The sequence below is a fragment of the Thunnus maccoyii genome, chromosome 8, assembly GCF_910596095.1.
Source record: "Thunnus maccoyii chromosome 8, fThuMac1.1, whole genome shotgun sequence".
NCBI lineage: Eukaryota > Metazoa > Chordata > Actinopteri > Scombriformes > Scombridae > Thunnus > Thunnus maccoyii.
The window spans coordinates 15,864,458-15,883,879 of record NC_056540.1 but is presented as its reverse complement, the minus strand read 5'-3'; the positions used below and the strand labels follow the sequence as shown (position 1 = coordinate 15,883,879).

The following is a 19,422-nucleotide window of genomic DNA, read 5'->3' as shown; positions in this document are numbered from 1 at the left end:
CAAGAATCTGGTTCAGATTTAACCACACAGAAAACATTCACTGTGAGCCTGATTCTAAAGTTACTGTGGATGTTGTAAACAGGTACAAAAAGGGTAAAACACAGTGGGTAAAGATAGAAGCATGGGAAGCTCCATCTTGACTCGTATCAAGGCAAATGAAAATTATTTATATAGCCTAAAGTTACAAATCACACATTTACCTCAGAGGGATTTACAAACAAAACAACGCTGCTCTGCAACAGCAGAGAGCAATAAATACACAAGCAGAAAAAATGAGATAAAAAAGTTTTCAAGTGAAGACACAGTATCTACCAACAACATGTGTTCTTTCATCTTTTTTGTCCATTTGAATTAGTCTTTTTCATGTGAAATAACAAACTGAATTACCAAGGTCAAAATGGATATTTTTCAATTACAGATTACAGCAAAAACCTGTAAGTAGATTTAGCTTTAGCTACTGTAGGGCTAGCAGTAAATACCTCCCCAGCTAACTTTCACTTGACTTATCTCTTCTGTCCAGCTGTCTGTCTCTGTGGCAACAGAAATCATACATTTCCATGGCTGTTTTTTTTTTCCTAACACTGAAGCACGTACCACCCTGGAGTCATAGGTTGGTAGGTTGTCTTGCTGGATGGTGGGCATACAGAACACTTTGGTTAAGGTTAGTGAAAGACTGTCATTTTGGTTAAATGTTAATAAACATGTTGTGTCTCATGCTTGAAGTCACTGCAGACTTTTTCTGTATTAAACCAAGACCACGATCTTTCCATAACCTTAACCAGGTGCTGTCAGTGCCTAAACATGAAGACCATGATGTAGCTTGATAATGCTGATTTTTTAAAAATATGTTGTCAGTGAAGATTTTACTTTCATTCAATATTAGCATTTTGCATCTTGCCTGATGTGTTAATAAACGGTATGACAAAACAGCCAAATAGTCAGATTACTGTTGTAACTCAATTTTTACCATATATATAGTTCCTGCATTTTGGGTTTGTAGGTACAATCCCTCAATCCTTAAACCACCATTAAGATGAGGAAAATCTCCACAAAAAATCTTTCCACCCTCTCCTCTCCTCTCCTCTGCTCTCTTCAACTCTCCTCTCCTCTCCTCCTCCTCCTTTTCACCTCTACTTTTACACAACTTCCCTGCATCCCCAACCCCCTCCTCCTCTCTCTCTCTCTTTCTCTCTCCTCTCTCTTTTTCCTTTATACTGTGCCTCCTCTCTAAGCCTGTACAATTTGCCCTCGATGTGTTTCAAATTACATGCCACATCAAATAAGCCTATCTCATAAGACTGCGAGCGTGAGTGCGAGTGTGTGCATGTGTGAGTCTTTTGGTATTCTACCACCTTCAGAATCAGATTCCTATTGAATGAATCTCTAGAGCTGAACTCAGTATTCAGAATGAGTAACACGGGGTTGTAATAGATCTGATAGACATCACATACTGTGCCATTATCACTGACCTTTCTTTCTTTCTTTCTCTCCTCTCTCCCATCTATTCCTCTGCCTCTCCACTCTGCAATCATTTAAAGGAAGCCGAGGTAAGTAAACCCATTGTGTTTGTAATTTCATATACTATTATTTAAGGCTTTAAGGCATTGTTATCTGGCTTTAAGGTATTGTTGCAGAGCTGCAGAGGTGTCGCTGATATGAATGCACAGCAGGTTGGGAAGCTGCTCAGCCATAACGTGGTACAGTTCAGCATATTAAAATGTTTCAAATGTGATAGATTTCTTCCTTGAAGCAAATTTGGCAATTTCTAACACAGTTTATCACATTTTTAGTTTTCAAGAATCTTAACCCCACAAAAATAAAAAAAACATCTTTTATGTGAATTATTAGTGTCAGTTTCTGTGAAAATGCTGAAAGGAAGCTTACAATACTTGACCAAAGGTATGTGGACACCTTAACACTACAACCAATGTGATTGTTGAACATCTCATTCCAAAAACAGAGACATTTCAAATGCTGCTATAACAACCTGCATTCCTCACAGAGGGCTTTCACAAGGCTTATTTATTTATTTTTTTATTTATTTATTTGCACGGTAAAACAAAGAAGCAGACGCACAACAGCAAAAGAGAAGAAGCAAATTGTGCAGGTGAGATTTAGAAAACCCCTAGAGGCTTATAGAAGGAATCTCACCTCAATGCGCATTATAAACAAATACAAAAGTCATGTAATCCCCCAAAATAAGCAAACAAGAAACCATAGGATCAGAAAACAAACATAAAGTAGGCAGTATAAATTCAGTTAGAAATGACTTATTTTTGCTGAAATCCTGCTTTGTACTTTCATAGCTATAAAGGATCATTTTATAATAGAGAAAGATGGACATAAAACAAGAGACAAGGAAGTGAGGACATGAGTGAAGTAGGGACCTAAGGGAGAAGCTAATTAGGTTTCCTTTCCTCATTTAAAACTTTTGTGTTGCCTTAAACGACGGCAGTTGTCATTTATAGAACAAGGACTGAATGAGTGGGTCAGCTGTCCATTATCTCTGGACTGTTTCATATGACTGCATAATTTATCCTTCCTTTCTCTCCTTCTCTCCCCCTCCTTTATTCAATAATAAAGAGGGGGAGATCCTGCTTTGAAACGCAGCAGGTTTCCTTTGCCTGGTTCAAATTGTGTCACTGACACAGGCTCACTCCCTGCTGACACACATATGGCTCGCCCTGGGTACTACTTTAGATGCAGACACCACCACTGTGTGTGTGTGTGTGTGTGTGTGTGTGTGTGTGTGTGTGTGTGTGTGTGTGTGTGTGTGTGTGTGTGTGTGTGTGTGTGTGTTTGTGTGTATGGGCGAGTATACCTGTCGTAGTGAAGAAAACACTTCAGACTACTTCCAGTGCCAACATGAATTATACAAATAAGCAAATCTCTCTCAAACGGAGCTCACAGTGTAGGTTCAGACCATCATAAACTGATGACTACTGAGCATCAGCCTGTTTATATAACACAGTGGTCTGTTGAAATGCTGCTGACGCTCTGGCCGGTGGCAGCTGCTGCATTGCAAGTTTAAAATGCACCAACTACTGTACCACTCCTGCCCTCATCTGTTGGTTAAAGGGGACATATCATGCTTTTTGTCATGTACTGTTATTTTTATACTGTTATGATGTCGGATATCTATGTTAAACATGGTCAAAGTTCCAAAACTTGAGGTGAAAAAATATAAAAATGCTCTCTTCAGCCTGCTCTGAATGCTACATTTTCAGTGTTACCTCTACTTCCCCATCAAACTGATGTCCAATTGTTTTCACATGCCCACAAAGGGCCATTAGCTCCGTAGCCTTTGTTGCTAAGGTTCCTGTTGTCTACTTACATATTTCAGATCGGATTCTGGCTCAAACATGTGCAGATGTCTTTTGGAAGTTGACATTTTGAGTAAAGAATGAGAAAATATTATATATTATATTATGACTATAGTTTGTTAGCCTGCAGAGCTGGTGGAAGTCTACTGAGAGGAAACTTCTGGGAGCTAGCCAATCAGAACAGAGTGGGGCCTTAAAGAGACAGGAGAGTTTTTTGAACTTTAAATCATGCAAAAATGTTCCAATTGAGCCCCATAATAAAAATATAGACCTGGAAATGTGCATGACACATCCCTTTTAAGATTCATGGACTATTAACCAATCTTTTCACATGTGTGCATGGTACATATAAACAGCATTGTTTGTCCTAACATACTTTGTAAAGGTTCTACACAATAAGAGATTTCTAACTCTAGTCCAGTTTATTTCCATTTTTATCATTTTCAATTGATGAGACTCTCTCCATGACTGTAGACCATACTGTTAAAATATATTAATAACAATACTAATTTGCACTTTTCCAAATATGGGAATATATTGGGAACATCCCAACAGCTCAAATATACCATCTTCCTCCTCAAAACCCCAACATGACAAACCCCCTCTGTCATTTTTATTAACAATACCAGTAGCAGTTCTTTCTGTTTTTCATTGCAGAAGTCCATTCTGACCTTGACATTAAATGTTTCTGTCCTAATTCAACTCCTCTCTGCTGGAGGCTATAACTTTCTTTAATCCCCTGTGTATCTCCTGCAGGTTTCTCCAAATAATTGGGTCCCAATTTTAAACTTCCAAACATGCTTCATCCTTCAATATACTGTCCTTTTCCACTGTAATCACTCATTTTTACCAAATACAAGTATGAAAGAACAAAAGGAGAGAAGAATGAGGACAGGATTTCTCAGTAGTCTGGATTAGTATTTGGGCAGTTCTCTCACTGGTCTACAAAATAATTCAATGATATTCTCAGCGTGGAGTTATTTTTTCATAACCCAGTTTCTTGTGTTGTGTTTCCACTCAGGATGACTACTTCAAAAGCTGGGCTCCTGCCATGTCTCTAGACCAAGGTGAGTCCTACGGTTTTGTGTTTATATGAATGCATACTGCATGTGCAACAAAGGCTGGACATCAAACCTCATACAATACATTTTGAATACCAACCAAAAAGTGTCTGTACAGTAGCATCAAGTGTCAAAACCTGTCAAGTATAGAGAGCTTTGAATGCTTGGTCAGATACTTACCCTTGTTCTATATGATCGGCTAGATACATGCTGATGTTAGATTGTGACAGCAGTCTAGACAACATTAATAATAATAATAATAATAATAATAATAATACATTTTATTCATATAGCACAGGTCATACAACAAGCGTAACTCGAAGTCCTTTACATCAATAAAATATAAATTGTATAAAATACAATAAAATGGAGTAAAACACAAGAGACAAGAGAAAGGCAAACCCATAAAAGAAATAAAATCAAGTAAAATCAATGTTTTAATGTTTCATTTGAAGCTGTCCACCGTGTCTGATGCCCTGACCTCCTCTGGGAGGCTATTCCAGAGGTGAGGGCCCCTGACACAAGATGCAGCATCACCATAGGTCTTAGTTCTGGTCTGGGGAACACCCAAGAGACCAGAGTTTGACAATTTCAGGGGTCTAGGAGGGGCATACCTGGTGCTGACCCATTCAGAGATTTAAAAACTAAAAGTAAAATCTTAAAATGAATTCCAAAATGAATAGGAAACCAATGAAGGGTCTTTAAAACAGGGGTGAAATGTTCTCTACATTTGGTTTTGGTGAGGAGACATGCTGCTGCTGCATTTTGAATCATCTGTGGTTTATTTAAAGATTTTTTTGGGGAGGTCTGAGGACAGAGCATTACAATAATTCAGTCTGCTAGAAATAAAAGCATGAATGAGACTTTCAGTGTCTTCTTTAGACAGGAATGGTTGCACACAGGAAATATTTCTAAGATGGTAAAAAGGCATTTTTAGTTATATTTGTAACCTGGGATTCAAAGGACAGCTCACAGTCATGACACCATTAAGCTTCATGCTTCATGTTCATAGCCAGCTGGTTTAAATGGGCACTGAGACGGGGCTGCACTTCTTTGGCCCTGATAATGAGCACCTCAGTTTTGTCTCTATTTAGTTGCAGAAAATTTTGTGACTTCCATATATTTATGTGTTCAATACAATGAGACAGTTTATCAGTTGGGCTTACATCATCAGATGAGAATTAGATATACAGTTGTGTGTCATCAGCATAGGTGTGTAAGTCAATTTCATGGTCTCTGATAATATTTCCCAGTGGCAGCATGGAAATATTATAAAAAAGTAAACAAAATCAATGATGCAATGAAAGGTTTGACATATTTTGTGTATTTTTTTTAATTACATTCTTTAAAGTGAGGTACTGAAAGAAATGTAGTTTTTAAAAAAAATTTCACACAGAGACTAATGTGGCAAGCCATCATTATTACAGCAAAGTGTCCTGAAAGGACTGCTCAATTATTACATTCTCTGTTCTTTTCAAGTTAATTGTGGCAGCCTTTAAAAGCATGTGCCACAACTGAAGAGGTTTTTGATTATAGTCATTTGATCAAACATCTCAGGTTTATTTTCTCCCATTCAATTGCAAACAACTTTTGCAATTATTTTGAAGACCTTGGCAAACAAAATCCATCATTGTTAACTTAACAAATCACATATTGTGAAGTTGCAATATGTGGTTTGTTTTAAATGTTTACGGTTTGAAACTTCCTTTTCTTTCTGAATGGGCTCATTGAGAAGTACCAAAAGAGAAAAAGATGACACAAATGCACACTTTTTTCCACATTCTACTTCTGTATTTCTCCTTGGAGTGGACACCTTTAAAAATAAGAATACTTTACATGCTTTACAGTGATATGAAAACCTGTGTGCTGTCAGTCACAACACATTCAAACCAACAGACAAACTAAAGCAAGAACCTACAGTACAACACATAATAATTAACACGGTTTCATGTTAAAATTGCAGCTTTCAAGGAAGGAAAAATATCATACTGTATGATGGAGGCATATTAAATCTTAAAAAGACACATGAATCAATGATTAAACTGTGTTACATAATTTGATAGCAGGACTGCAAAACCATCTACTGTACAGTGATGTAAAACGGTGAGAATATATAGTAAATAAATGAAATATTACAGAAGTTTAAGAAGGTATTTCAGGAATGAAAAATAAATAATTACTTGCTTCTTTTGGATTGCACCAGCGTTAATGTACTTAAGCCCGAGTGTGTGGCTTTACTTATTTTATGTTAACTTCACATCATATATCATTCGCTCACAGTCTTTCAGTGTTTCAGTTTACAGCATGTAAATTAGAAAGACTCCAACAGGACTAATTGTGCTGTTCAGTGAGCTGCTGCCAAAAATCCAATCATGTCTTGAAACACAGGTGTGTGTGTGTGTGTGTGTGTGTGTGTGTGTGTGTGTGTGTGTGTGTGTGTGTGTGTGTGTGTGTGTGTGTGTGTGTGTGTGTGTGTGCATGTGTGCTTGTGTGTGTGTCTTTTTCCAAGGCCAAATGCTGCTACTTTTCTCAGTTACGTGCTGCTTATGGATTTACTATGGCAATAATGCCAAGTCCACTTTATCAATCACACTCAAGTGTGTAATGCTCTTAGACCTCCAGTAACTCTTGACTAAACTCAATTATTACAAACACTTGCTCACTCTCAGTCTCTCTGTCACACGCACACACACACACACACACACACACACACACATACAGTTTAGAGGGTTGATTAGACTGCAGCTCTCTGAACAGCACAACAGACTTTTAATCTTTCCACCACTGAGTTTGTTCTCTTCTGTGCTGGCTTGGTTTGCATATCTAGCACAAAAACTGTAACTCTTCAGGGAAAGACTTGCTGAGCAGGTTTATCTGGGCCAGCTCCTCGTGGATACTGTGCCTAATGAGAACAGCCTCGCGTCAAAGTGCATCAAATTCTGGAGTTACTCTGTAGTTTCTCAGAGACGACTAAAGACAAAACAGAGCGTCATTCTTCTAACGAGGGACTAAATACATAAGATGTTATGGAGGAAAAAATCCAGGAGTAGCACATGTACAGAAGCTGATTTAAATGCTAAAAGAATGATGTACTAACTAAAAATGTTACTGTGGAGCTGCCATCTGCGTGACATACTGTTCCCCAAACATGGAAGCTCTGGATTGATTTCTATTATGGCCAAACTGTCATAGTAGCCAGGTATTGAGGCTGTACACCTCACTTTATTTCTAGTATATTTCATTGAATTGAGCCGAACACCAAACACAAGGCGCTTCATTAGTGGTGTCATTGGAAGCTATGGAGGAGAGAGAGAAAGGACACTCACTATCCTGGCGGGAAAAAAACCTGCAGTTGAATTAATGTACAGTCGTACACACACTCAAGCAAGAAGTCACCTTTCACTGGCCAGCATTTATGTGGTGATGTGCAGTCCTTAATGGAAACTATAGAGCCAGGGCTTTATTTTCTTTGCTTTGGCCATCAGTTCAATCGATTCTGATAATATTGTACTCACCAAAGTCAATGCTGAGATTTTGGAACACAGCAGAATCACAGCTAAAAATAGATCCAGCCTGGCGATAAATATGAGGGATCAGACAACCATACGAGTTTAGCCAAATGATCTAAACAACTTTATATGGAAGTAACACTGAAATTGAGTGCAACATTAATGTCCATAATAATTCCTTACTGCAGAGGAACACTGTGAGCACACACAACTGCAGAAAGTACGATATATCACCTTTGTTTTCTGTGTTTTCCAAATAAGTCTGAATAAACTGGGGATTTGTTTTTGGCATTTCTTGCCCCATCTAGACCTAATTTTAACAATGTTGCTGCACTCTCAGATCTCAGAAATTACAAAGTACAATGTTCAAACAACAGAACTGATGGCTAAGATAGATCAAAGATACAAACAAAAACCCCAAGTTGTAATAAACCATAGTTTTTCCTTTGTTGTAGCAGGAGTGGTATAATATGGTGGCCCCCAAGGACAAAACACATATGAAAGCAAAGCTCAAACAATAAGGAAATGTGCTTCAAATTCAAAAATGCAACAAACTGTAAAACACATAGAAAAATGAAAACAAATATCAAAACACATAGAAAAAATGTTTCCCCAATGTCCCTTAAAGTTTTGTGCTTAGAGGCCACCATAGTAAAGCCCTGTCTCACATTAGAAACCATTTCATAATTACACATTTGTCAACATTTACTACATATAGAAAAAAAGATCAAATTATACAGTTGTATAAACTTCATGCATCTGAGTCACTGCATCAGTTTGCCAGGACACAATGAGGTGACTATGTGCTCTTGAAAATGTGACATCTGTGCAAAGAGTCGTTTCATGTAGCTGAAACACAGAGCAGCTTTGTGCCAAAGAGGGAAAAAACAGACTCTACATGAAAGTGCAGAAACACTTCTTTTTCTTCCATCTTCTCTTCGCCTTTTCTGTGCTGCTGCAGCGATGCACTTCAGCTGCAACATGAGCGCTCCCCTGCTGCAGAGCTGTGAGCACTCTGCCCCTGCTACTATCACTATGCACCATGCAGTCATTCTCCCTCACAAACAGCACACTGGGGAGTAATGGACAGCAAAACAATTAGACAGCGAACAAATAACGGGAATCAATCAGACAATCTGGTCAGCTTTGGGAACATTTGATGGTTTTCTGTGCCTGAAATGCTTTTAGTGGGTTCCATTTTCACCCAGCTGGTGAAGCAGACATCACACTTCTGTCAACTTCACCTTTTGACTCCAGCCAATGTCAGCATGAGGCACAATATGGAAAATGCCTGCAACCTTTTCCTAAACAAAGCTACATCACCGCTTTGCAAAAAACTATTCCTTTACCATTGAAACTGGTATCATAAATCATGTTGAGGGCCATTTTAGTCCACAGAGCAGACAAAAACGCAGACTAAAAGACAGAAATCAAGTTTTCTTCCTGTGCTATAGCAAATGAATAAGCAGCCAAAGAAACAGTGTTGTGTCTGAAGAGCACCTTAGGACTTTTGTAGGTAACAGGAAATAAAACAGAGAGAAAGTCATTTGTGCACACCGAGTGATGTAATCGTGTAAAATCTGATGTGTGTGGTCAGATTACAAAAATCATATTGAAATGACAAGTGTGACCATAACATTTGATTGAGGGTCAATACAGCTGAAAGGATACTGGCATCAATCACCACCTGCTGATCTCTTTTTGACTAATGAATCACTTGTCGCCCTTGGAGACTAATCAGCAGCAGGAAGGTTGATGGAGGAAAATCCAGTCCCTTGATGAATCACTCGACGATTAATGCTTCCCTCCGTCGCATCTAATGAATGAAATCAGTTGGATCACAAATGAGTTGTTGGTGACACCTGAACGGCAAGCGATCGAATCCGCTGGTGGTAAATCAGTTTTCCAGACTTCTTGTGTGGCTTCATGAGGTTCAGCTGTAGATTTGTAGCTTATTGTAGAGCTGTGGTAAACATGCACTTGCATCCAAATGAATCCTGCTCAATTTCAGAAAAATCCAGAATCAGATACAGTCTGTAAAACCAGTTGGTCCATTTGCCTCACTCATATGAACATATGGTCCACAACTCATCAGTGTAATGATATTATCAACATGTCAGGATGTCTGTAGGCAGTTCAAGTATGAGTACTGTCCCTGCCTTTTGCTAATATAAATGGCTTTGCAAGGACTGAGACATATTGTACGCTGTCATTGTGCAGATTCTTTAGTGATATTGTGCAATAATGTACTTTGTTACTGTATGTGTGTTTTAACAGTATGGATAAATTGTCTTTCACTCTACAGAATGCAGATACATTTGTTTTTCGTTAAACTAATGTTTACAGTATAAACAAGTACCTTATTGTCTCCATATGTCCAGTGTTTCTATCATTTGGATGGAAGCAACCCAAGAGCACATTTTGTGCATTGAAAAACCTCACACACGCATTTTTTTGTGAAACCTTTAGGAGTCAAACTTAACATCCTGTGGAGGTGAAGTATTCTGCCAGTTTTTGCTGAGAGGCAATTCACTAAACCAACAGAATCTTATTTAAAGTGCTACTCCCTACAAAATTTGATTCATGCAGCAATATACCCTGCTTTATGTGTGTTGCCCTCGCTGCAGTCACTCTTTTCTGTCTTTCCCTTCTTCCTTTTCTTTAAGCCTGCAGTAACAGATTTTTTTGGGCCACTTGGGGACAACATTGACATATCGTCACTTTTTAGGTTGTTATGGCAAATGTGACGGCAAATAATTGGTTATTTACACATTCAGCAGTCACTGAGCAACATATTTATTCATTTGGAGTCATGTTTCTGTCTACCAGATGAATATTCACTCTTTCTTTGGTCTCTACCAACTCCTGAGCGAAATGTCCAGCTCTTTAGCTGCTAAATGTTTCACTGTGTTCACCAACTAGCCGCAAACTGTGTCTGAAAACAGCTGCCTGCTGTGGCCGAAAACTACATTTTGAGAGCTGTGAGAGTGAACCAAAACAGTAATGTTGCAGGCAAGCCAGCTAAAATATGAGCTGAAACTCTTTATGAAGCTTCGTAAAAAGTCTGTAGGTTCATGACTAAGAACGATGCCTCTCACATTACACATTGTCATTTATGTTGTTATAAAAATATGGATGATAGCAGCTTTAAACATTACTCTCTTTTCCTCTCACCCCCCGTTCCCTTCATGTGCCTCTTTGCTCATCGTTTCTCCATAGTTTTCTATTGTTTCCGATGTATTGAGTTCATCAGATGGAAATTACATAATGATGAACAATGGGTGACTGTGAATCAACATAATACAGTGACGTGTAAACACACACACACACCACACACACACCACACTGAAAGCCTGTGATCAGTAGATTTTAGTTGTTTTTATACATATTTGATTAAAATTTTAAGAGGTAATATTTTATTATTATCATATTCCCTCTGTGTTATTGTAGTCTTGTCTCTTCTCTCTTGTTTTTTCCATTTGGTTACATATCCACAGTCTTTATTTTGACAGTTACATGTGCTTTTTTTGTGTGTTTGATCAGTATTGAAATGGTCATAAAGTAAAATTTGACCATGTCCCAACAACTTTTCAACTTTTCTAAATATCTGCCTTCACAGTACGAGCTGTAACTTGCTTGATCCAGATCTAAAGCTGACAGCCTTTACTCAACTTTCTAGCTGGCTAAAGTCAGATCTCTGTGGCTGAGATGGGAAGTTTGAAATAAATATTTCATTAAAGTATTTTGTACTCTCCCTTTATCTGGTTTAAGAAAATATGATGAAACTTTTGAAGGCAAGAGTTGTGCTATTCAAAATATTCCAATTCCAATTAAGAAAAAGATTGATTAATAACATAGACAAATTATAAATAGATGAATAATATCTATATGTTGTAATAATAAAACAGGCACTATGAAGTTTACTTTGCTTAGACTTCTTGAAACAGTACTCTCCAGTGAAATGAGAAATGCAAATATTAATGTGTATTTCAAACACTGTTCATTTAGTCAAAATTCACAGAGCGTGATATTAAAGGATGGGAAAACAGTGATTAAATTAGTCTTTTGGCTGAAAGCATTTAGCTGAGAGAGTTCTAAAAATTACACACTGCACATCAACGTCATAACCCTTGTAGTCTCCGTCATGCGTGTGGACAGACTGCGGATTCTTTCGCAATGCCACGTGAACTTCCATGGTGTTTCCATGGTGACAGCTCTTTGACCTGTGTATTTTCCAGTCATGGTTGATTAACCTGTTAGTCCTCTCATGTTATGCTTAATGCTGAATTCTTTAGCTCTAAGGAGGTAGGTGTGTGTGTGGGTGACACTGGCCTGTGTCCCAGACAGCCCAGCTCGCCCTGTGGGTGGATTAGACAGACATCTGCTGTACTCAGATCAGGGCTTCATGCTTTCATTCTGTGCCAGTGCGCTGCCCAAAGCTGACCCAGGGCCAGTGAGTGAGAAGTTACATCATGAAAAGCTCGGTAAGAGTTTTACCTTCGTGCCTGAAGCTTACATCACCAAAACAACACAAGCAACTGATGATGTAATATGAACACAATGAAGACATTTGTTAAGATTATTTTGTCAATCTACTACTTCCATGCTCAATAGTTGCGGGTGAAATCATTTAAAAGAGGTGAGCCTCATGAAGAGAGTGAAATATAAGGGAATTTATACTTTTCAGTTTTTGACATCTCAGTAAACTGTTGATAGAAAACATCCTCCTGTTTTGACATTTGAATATACTGTAGTTTAATAATTGAGGTGAAATCCATGATGTTATGTGATGTTCGTCTATTATAACCAGACAGAGGAATATGAGCACGTACATCCACACACACACACACACACACAGCTATGGTTGTTTTTTTCGCTCTCTGCGATCTGAAGTTGGAGCGGCTGTCTTGTAGTCATAAAATAACAGCCACACTCTTCCCATTTACAAGGAGGCATAAATATCTGCTGTCAAACAATCTCACACACTCACTCACACAAACACAAAAAGTCTTTCGTTGACTGTAGCCATCATTATGAGTGGATCACACGTTCTGTCATTGAAATGAATTTAACAGCACAGTTTTTAGATTTAAGGTGACAATCTTGACATGACAAGAAGCAGCTTAACGGTGAATGAAAAAAATTATACACACATTTTCTTGTATGACCACTGCTAAATCTAAAATTCTGTGTCGTCCAGGTCAGCTCAACCTTCTTCGAGACTCAACAATGACTTTTTATTTATAACTGGTTTTCTGCATCTGCATTGTTTTCTGTTCGGTCCCATCTGTAATGGTTGGAGAGTTGCCCTGAAAATGCCTTTAAGGCTGAACAGAGAGACAGAGAGAGACGAGAAGGGAGGAAGAGTCCTTGGCAGCAGATTACAGTTGTTCTGTCAGCAAGACTGATGTCAGAATCACTATTCTGGCTATTTCATTTGGGGTTCTTGTATATCGGTATGCCCAACAGATTTGTGAGGTTGTGATTGTAATGCATTATCCAGAGAGGGGAGTCAAAGGGGGGATTACAAATGGCAGGCAGTGTCCCATTATCACAGCCAGTCCAGAGGAGCACAGGAGAGTCAAACTGGCACAGAGACCCAACCAGAGGACACAACACAGACAAAAGACAGAGAAAGGTCTTGTTTAAAGAAACAGTAGAGTTTATCAAAGTTAAGTTTACAATATTTAGGTGTTTACTGCTCCTGTCAATTCACCTAATTAGATAACACACTGTAGTGAGTAAGTGGTTGCTGTAGCAACGGTTTTTGGCAACAGAAACAGAAGTCATTTGTGATGCGCTCGGGTTTGGCAGAAACAGCCACAAACAAAGCCTTGAAAATCTGGAGCTTCCAAATTGCCAATCAGCCTGATTAGACGTGACATTGTGTTTTCCCAGCAGAGTGTTCATCGTTGTTATATATTTCATCAGCTATTTCTCAAACTCACTAACCTTCTGTCTCTCTGAAGATATTCAGAAGTCTGTCCACTCCCATTTCTCATCAGTTCATCCTCACGCAGTCAGCCGGCTCCCCTAACTCTGTCACCGCTTCTTAATACATTCTCACATAACCATCTTTGATCTGCGCCTCAAGGAGCTAAAAGAATTAGGAGAAGAGAAACTGATAAGAAGAGAGACCGATAGGACAGCAAACAACAGTTAGCACCGCGGGTCTGTGTATTAAATGGAGTGTGAGCTGGAGCAAGAACAAATATCTCATTTCAGTGTAATGTGCTAAGGGTTTGTAGCTCGCTCTCCAGGCGTTCTTTAAACATTGTTTACTGCTCTGATTTTAATGGCTTGTTGGCCACATCATAAAAAGTGACTCAATATCCACGACCCTTGGTTCAGCTCTTATCTCGCTCTTTCAGAGCTCGCAATGTTGGGTCTCAACACATAAACAGGACTATCAGCTGAAACGCACGCGTACATGCTACAGTGATTTCAGGTGTATGCAGTAAATTAACCAGTCACACACACGTATGCACACAGGCTGTAATCAATGATACCTGGAGCCTGCTGAGACACAGAGAAAGGAAATAGACACAGTCATACTGAGGGTATTGTTAATTTAATGAACAGATGAGGCCAATCATATCAGCAAGGCAGTAAAAATTCTATTTAACCAAGATGGGCAAGGAAAGGTATGGAAGGAGAGGCAGTAAGGAAGCAGCAGCTAAGAAAAATGGTGATAAAGAAAGAGTAAATGTGGACAGACAGAGCCACAGTGAGTAAAGTGAATTGTTACTACCCTGCACTTCCAGTTCTCAAAGGCAGGGCCAAAGCCAACTACAAACTCAAACTGAAATGAAGCTGTGAATCAATGGCCTGCAATGTGTGAACAGTGCTGAACGGGCTCTTTTCAAGGGGAGACACACATAACGGTAGATCACAAAAGAGGGAAGACTGAATCTGTGTGTGTGTGTGTGTGTGTGTGTGTGTGTGTGTGTGTGTGTGTGTGTGTGTGTGTGTGTGTGTGTGTGTGTGTGTGTGTGTGTTGATTATGCCCTTTGCGCCCTGTAGACAAAAGAGACTCTGATGATCATTGTAAATTAGGATAAATAAACTTACGAGGATGTGAGCAGTCAGTCATAGCGAGCGATCATAGCAGCAGCTCTCAGGCTAAATGCCAGCATGTGAAAGTGACAGCGGCATCAGAGAGTCTCGAGGGAGGGCAGCAGAGGGAGATATAGACGCGAGGCTTACAGAGCAGACTTGAGAGAGATTTCCTGTAGAGGGGATAACTCAAGAGATAAGACAGTCACCCCATAATGAGGAAAAGAGAGGTCTGGCAAAGGGGAGAGAAAGGAAAGAATGATGAATATAGGGCGTATTGACAAAAAAAAAAAAGTTTGACTAACTTTTGTCACACACCCACACATCTCCTCACTTTTTGCTGGTCATTATATAGAGTCTCAAAAGACTTGCTCGCTAATAAATACAGGAGATGGATGAGTTAGGGAGTTAATCATCTCGGGGTATTAATGTCACAGCCTACAGACAGAGATGACAAACTCCCTGTACCTCAGTGTTTGGCTGCTCTGTTCTCTCCCTGAGGCTCTGCCACCACTGGCCTGCTTCCATATGGAGTGTTGTACTGCAGCGTGTGTGTGTGTGTGTGTGTGTATGGAAGAGGATGGATTAGTGCTTTTGTATCTAGATGGATAGGTGCTTTACTTTGCTTTACTTTGGCTCTGCCTGCTTGTTTTTGTGTTCGATAATGATGCCGCAATGAAAGATTATGTTTGTCACTTTGCAGCATCCATTGAGCCTGGTGTAGGATTTCAAAATGTCTCTCAAGATTAAAGTCAAACTGAAGTGAATCAATATATCCTTGGTGTCTGTTTTGATTTGTAATTACCAAAAATAACAAAATTAAGTTTTATGTTTTCGTCTGCAGTGATACCGCCTCCGCTACAAGTTTTATACAGGGTACGGACTGACACTTGTGGTACTGGTACTTGATTGGTCCAATATCTGAGTGGGTGGACACTAAACATAGTTCATAATATCAGTTCTGTTTCCTGATTTGAGACTGTGTGGGACCCACAAATATATCCCAAAATGGTTTTATCCTCATCATAAATTTGCTTACACAAAAAGTGAAAAGAAAATTCAAATGTCAATTTGACTTTACAGGCTTTATGTCAAAATATTTGCTTGCTTTGGATTGTGAAATTGGGAAGCTGAAAACAAATGTTTTATTATTTAAACATTTGTGAACTATTCTAATTCTGTTTTTTTTCTGGCTGTGTTTTTTAGAGGGAGAGGTCAACCCTGGCAGATATGGAGACCCAGGGACCAAAACCCACTCTGGCTCTGCCAAGAAGACAGTACAGGATGGTGAGTATTAGAAAACATTTTCATCAGGGTGGGCAGGGTTTGTTTTTTTTCCAGTTTTCCAGTAACCATCCTGTTTATGTTGCTACAGCAGATTTAGATCTAATATATGATGTGTTCCCAATGCTGATACTTGTCTCATGATATCGAGATCCACAGTGTGATCATTCCAGATTATCTGAATTAATGAGAATGCTTGAATAGCAGTCCGTTGACGTTCTACAACAGATCTCAGCATTACTTTACATTTAGCTCGGTTGCAGTTCCCCATAAAACGGCGGGTATGACACAGCTGTGTTTAGTGCAATTAGTTCTCCACCCTGACTACCTGTCAGGTAGTGTGCAGAGATGTCAATGTGGAGGAGAGAGATAACCAAGCTCACAGCTCGTTCTTTGAACCAGTTCGAGCAGGGCTAATGCACACAGGATGATCAAAGCTGGCCCCTTCAGTAACATGGAGCTATTTCCAGGGTTAGCTTCAGCACTGACATCATTAGTGTCAGTGCAGGCCAGTATGAAATTTGTAATGTGAAATTTAGCAAGTGGGCTGTAATATACCTGTCAGTTCAGGTGTTAGTTTAGGAGAGTTTAACAAGTTAATGAGTCTGAATGAAATGAAATCCTCTGTAATGTTGTTTGTTTGAGATTAACAAAAGTAACATCAAATGTATTTAGTTTCCTTATTCTCAGTAACCACAAAGAAATAACAACTTCAACATAATTTTGCAATGTAGGGGAAAAATATACGCTTCATTTACTTTTTCTCAGTCTTCAATGATGTTTTGATGCTTTTATTCTTGCACTCGCTTGATTTTGATCTAACTTAAAAGTACAAACACTCATGCATGCAGGAAAGCTTTTATTTCTGCAGCACAGCATATATTTAGTTTTTTCAGCATTTAGCTTGATTAATTGAGAATGCAGAGGCATGAAAAATTGTGCAATTTGAATTTTCTTTTAGAACTATGATTAATCAGTATATGAGGAAGTAATAGGCGACTATAATGATATGGATAACTTCCTCCTTTACTTTCAGCTAAAGCAATTCCTTAACTCATATTTAATTTGATAATACTGTTACACAGATGAATAATAAAGAATTTGATGAAATAATTTACACATATAATTAATCAAAAAATATAAAAATTTATAGTGATTAACAAAAAAATTATTGGTGAATAGGTAATAGAACAGATTGATTAATCCCACCATGTATCCTGTGGGACATTAGCACAGTGAGAAACACAATGTTATTTTAACGTATGATATAAAAAGGGTCCTCATGTCCGCCTATAAAACTTTGAAGATGGCAGGACTAAATTATTGATTCAAGGGTGTGCACAAGTTGAAGTGTCAGCCAATGAGAGTTCTCGTTACACAACATGCAGATTAGCTTTGCCACAGCAAGGCTCCAGAGTGCTGCTTAAATGATACCAGAGCTGGCAAATGGAAAACTAAATGGGGAACCAATTGGCAAATCAGAATGCAAATTGAAATGCGACTGAGATCCGTCAGCAACCGCACATTGTATTCTGATCGTTAGGTAATTACAAAACCAATTACACATGTTTTGATCTAATTCATTTCGAGATAAGCTGCATGTCAACACACGGTAATCCACAGTATCAAAAGCCTAGATAAATCCACAAAAAAAGAGCAGCTGCCATATTATGCCGCTTCATGTGAGAGTCAGGCAGAATAAATGCCTTTGCTCCCTCTGCATCTTCACATATTTGAGTCCTTCCAAACACAGATCTTAGGACAAAGCTGTGGTGAGGGTCTGGTTATTTTTTAATACTTACAGTTTTGTCTGGGTTTTAATGTGATTCTGAACAATACTGATGAACTCTGGGTCAGTTACAACAATTTAGCCCTACTCATCTTTCAGCGTGCAGCAACGCTTCACATTTTGTTGACCTCTCGTGTGCTATTGGGAAAACAAACCTCGCTCATTTCCCCTTTAAATGGAGCAAAATATGAGATTTTGAATTATACATGACATATCATATCATATCTCTCTCCATTTTCCCTTGTCTACTGAGTGCTGTGAGTCACCACTACTGTGGTACTAATCTTGTTGTGAGCTTTGTCTTGTAGATAAAGTGTATAGAAAGAGGAGATTGAAAGGGTTTTTTGAACTTCAATAAAGTGAGTCTAATCTTACTCCTTCCTGTCATATTATTACATGCTTTAGCTTAAATGGACACACAGCTTCACTGTACATGTGTTTGTATAGGTTTGTGAGTAACATTAATAAAATGACGAATGTGAGCAGATGACAACTGGAAGGGAGATTACTTGAAGGTAGGGAAGATAGAGGGCTCTGATCTGCTCTTATTCATTCATGGTCTCCCTCTCTTACACACACACACACACACACACACACTCACACACCCTTCAGCTTCAGATTAATGAATGCCTCAGTCTAGGGCAGTGCAAAAACATTTAATTATCTCTGACACTGAAGGTGAGGCAAGAGGCCATATCTGTCATACACCTGTGTGTGTGCATGTGTGTGTGTTTGTGTGTGTGTGTGTGTGTGTGTGTGTGTGTGTGGAAGGAGGAAAAATAGGAAGAGATCACAGTGTGTCAATGAGGTAAAGAATCAAGTTGTAAGTCAAGCATGTGGTTTCTCATTGTGACCTCTCTAGACATTGACTTCAGGTCAAACTGACACAAACTCCTTGTCTGGAAGCAACGTATGACCAGTTGAGAACCATGAGGATCTCTTTCTAAGTGGAAGGAAAGAGTCCATTTGGCATGTTTGAAAAAAAAGTGTAAATAAATCTTGCATGAAAAAAAGAAAACTTACCTTCCCTTGTCAGCCAGACAAAAATAGCAGCTAATGTGTTTGATTCTGGTACAAATGAATAATTTCATATCTCAACAACTATTGGATGGATTTCTGAGTGTGAATCCTAACAACCTTGGTGACCCCCTGACTTGAGGTTGACATTTGTGGTTTTAGGCCAAATGTCTTGACAACTATCAGATGAGTTGCCATGAATTTTTGATGCAGACTTTCATGTATCCCTTTAGCATGAATTGCTTTGGTGATCACAGACTTTTCTTCTACTGCCACCAACTGGTCAATGAAATATCCCCTCAGGATAACAGTGATTCTCTAATTTTTCCTCTAGTGCCATTTGATCTTTTTTTTTTTTTAGTATTTGAGGCCAAATACCTGCA

The 19,422-nt window shown here is 38.8% G+C and overlaps 1 protein-coding gene across 3 annotated transcripts in view; it reads left to right on the top strand.

The window, feature by feature from the left end:
* Nucleotides 1–19,422, top strand: part of spock1 (SPARC (osteonectin), cwcv and kazal like domains proteoglycan 1) — a 111,301-nt gene that overhangs the window by 55,005 nt on the left and 36,874 nt on the right. For 2 of the 3 annotated variants that reach the window (XM_042419698.1, XM_042419697.1), the window contains exons 3-5: nucleotides 1,539–1,547; nucleotides 4,345–4,390; nucleotides 16,156–16,236. In XM_042419698.1, coding sequence (XP_042275632.1) covers nucleotides 1,539–1,547; nucleotides 4,345–4,390; nucleotides 16,156–16,236 — 136 coding nt within the window. The remainder of the gene's footprint in view (nucleotides 1–1,538; nucleotides 1,548–4,344; nucleotides 4,391–16,155; nucleotides 16,237–19,422) is intronic. The other variant, XM_042419699.1, reaches the window with a different exon arrangement.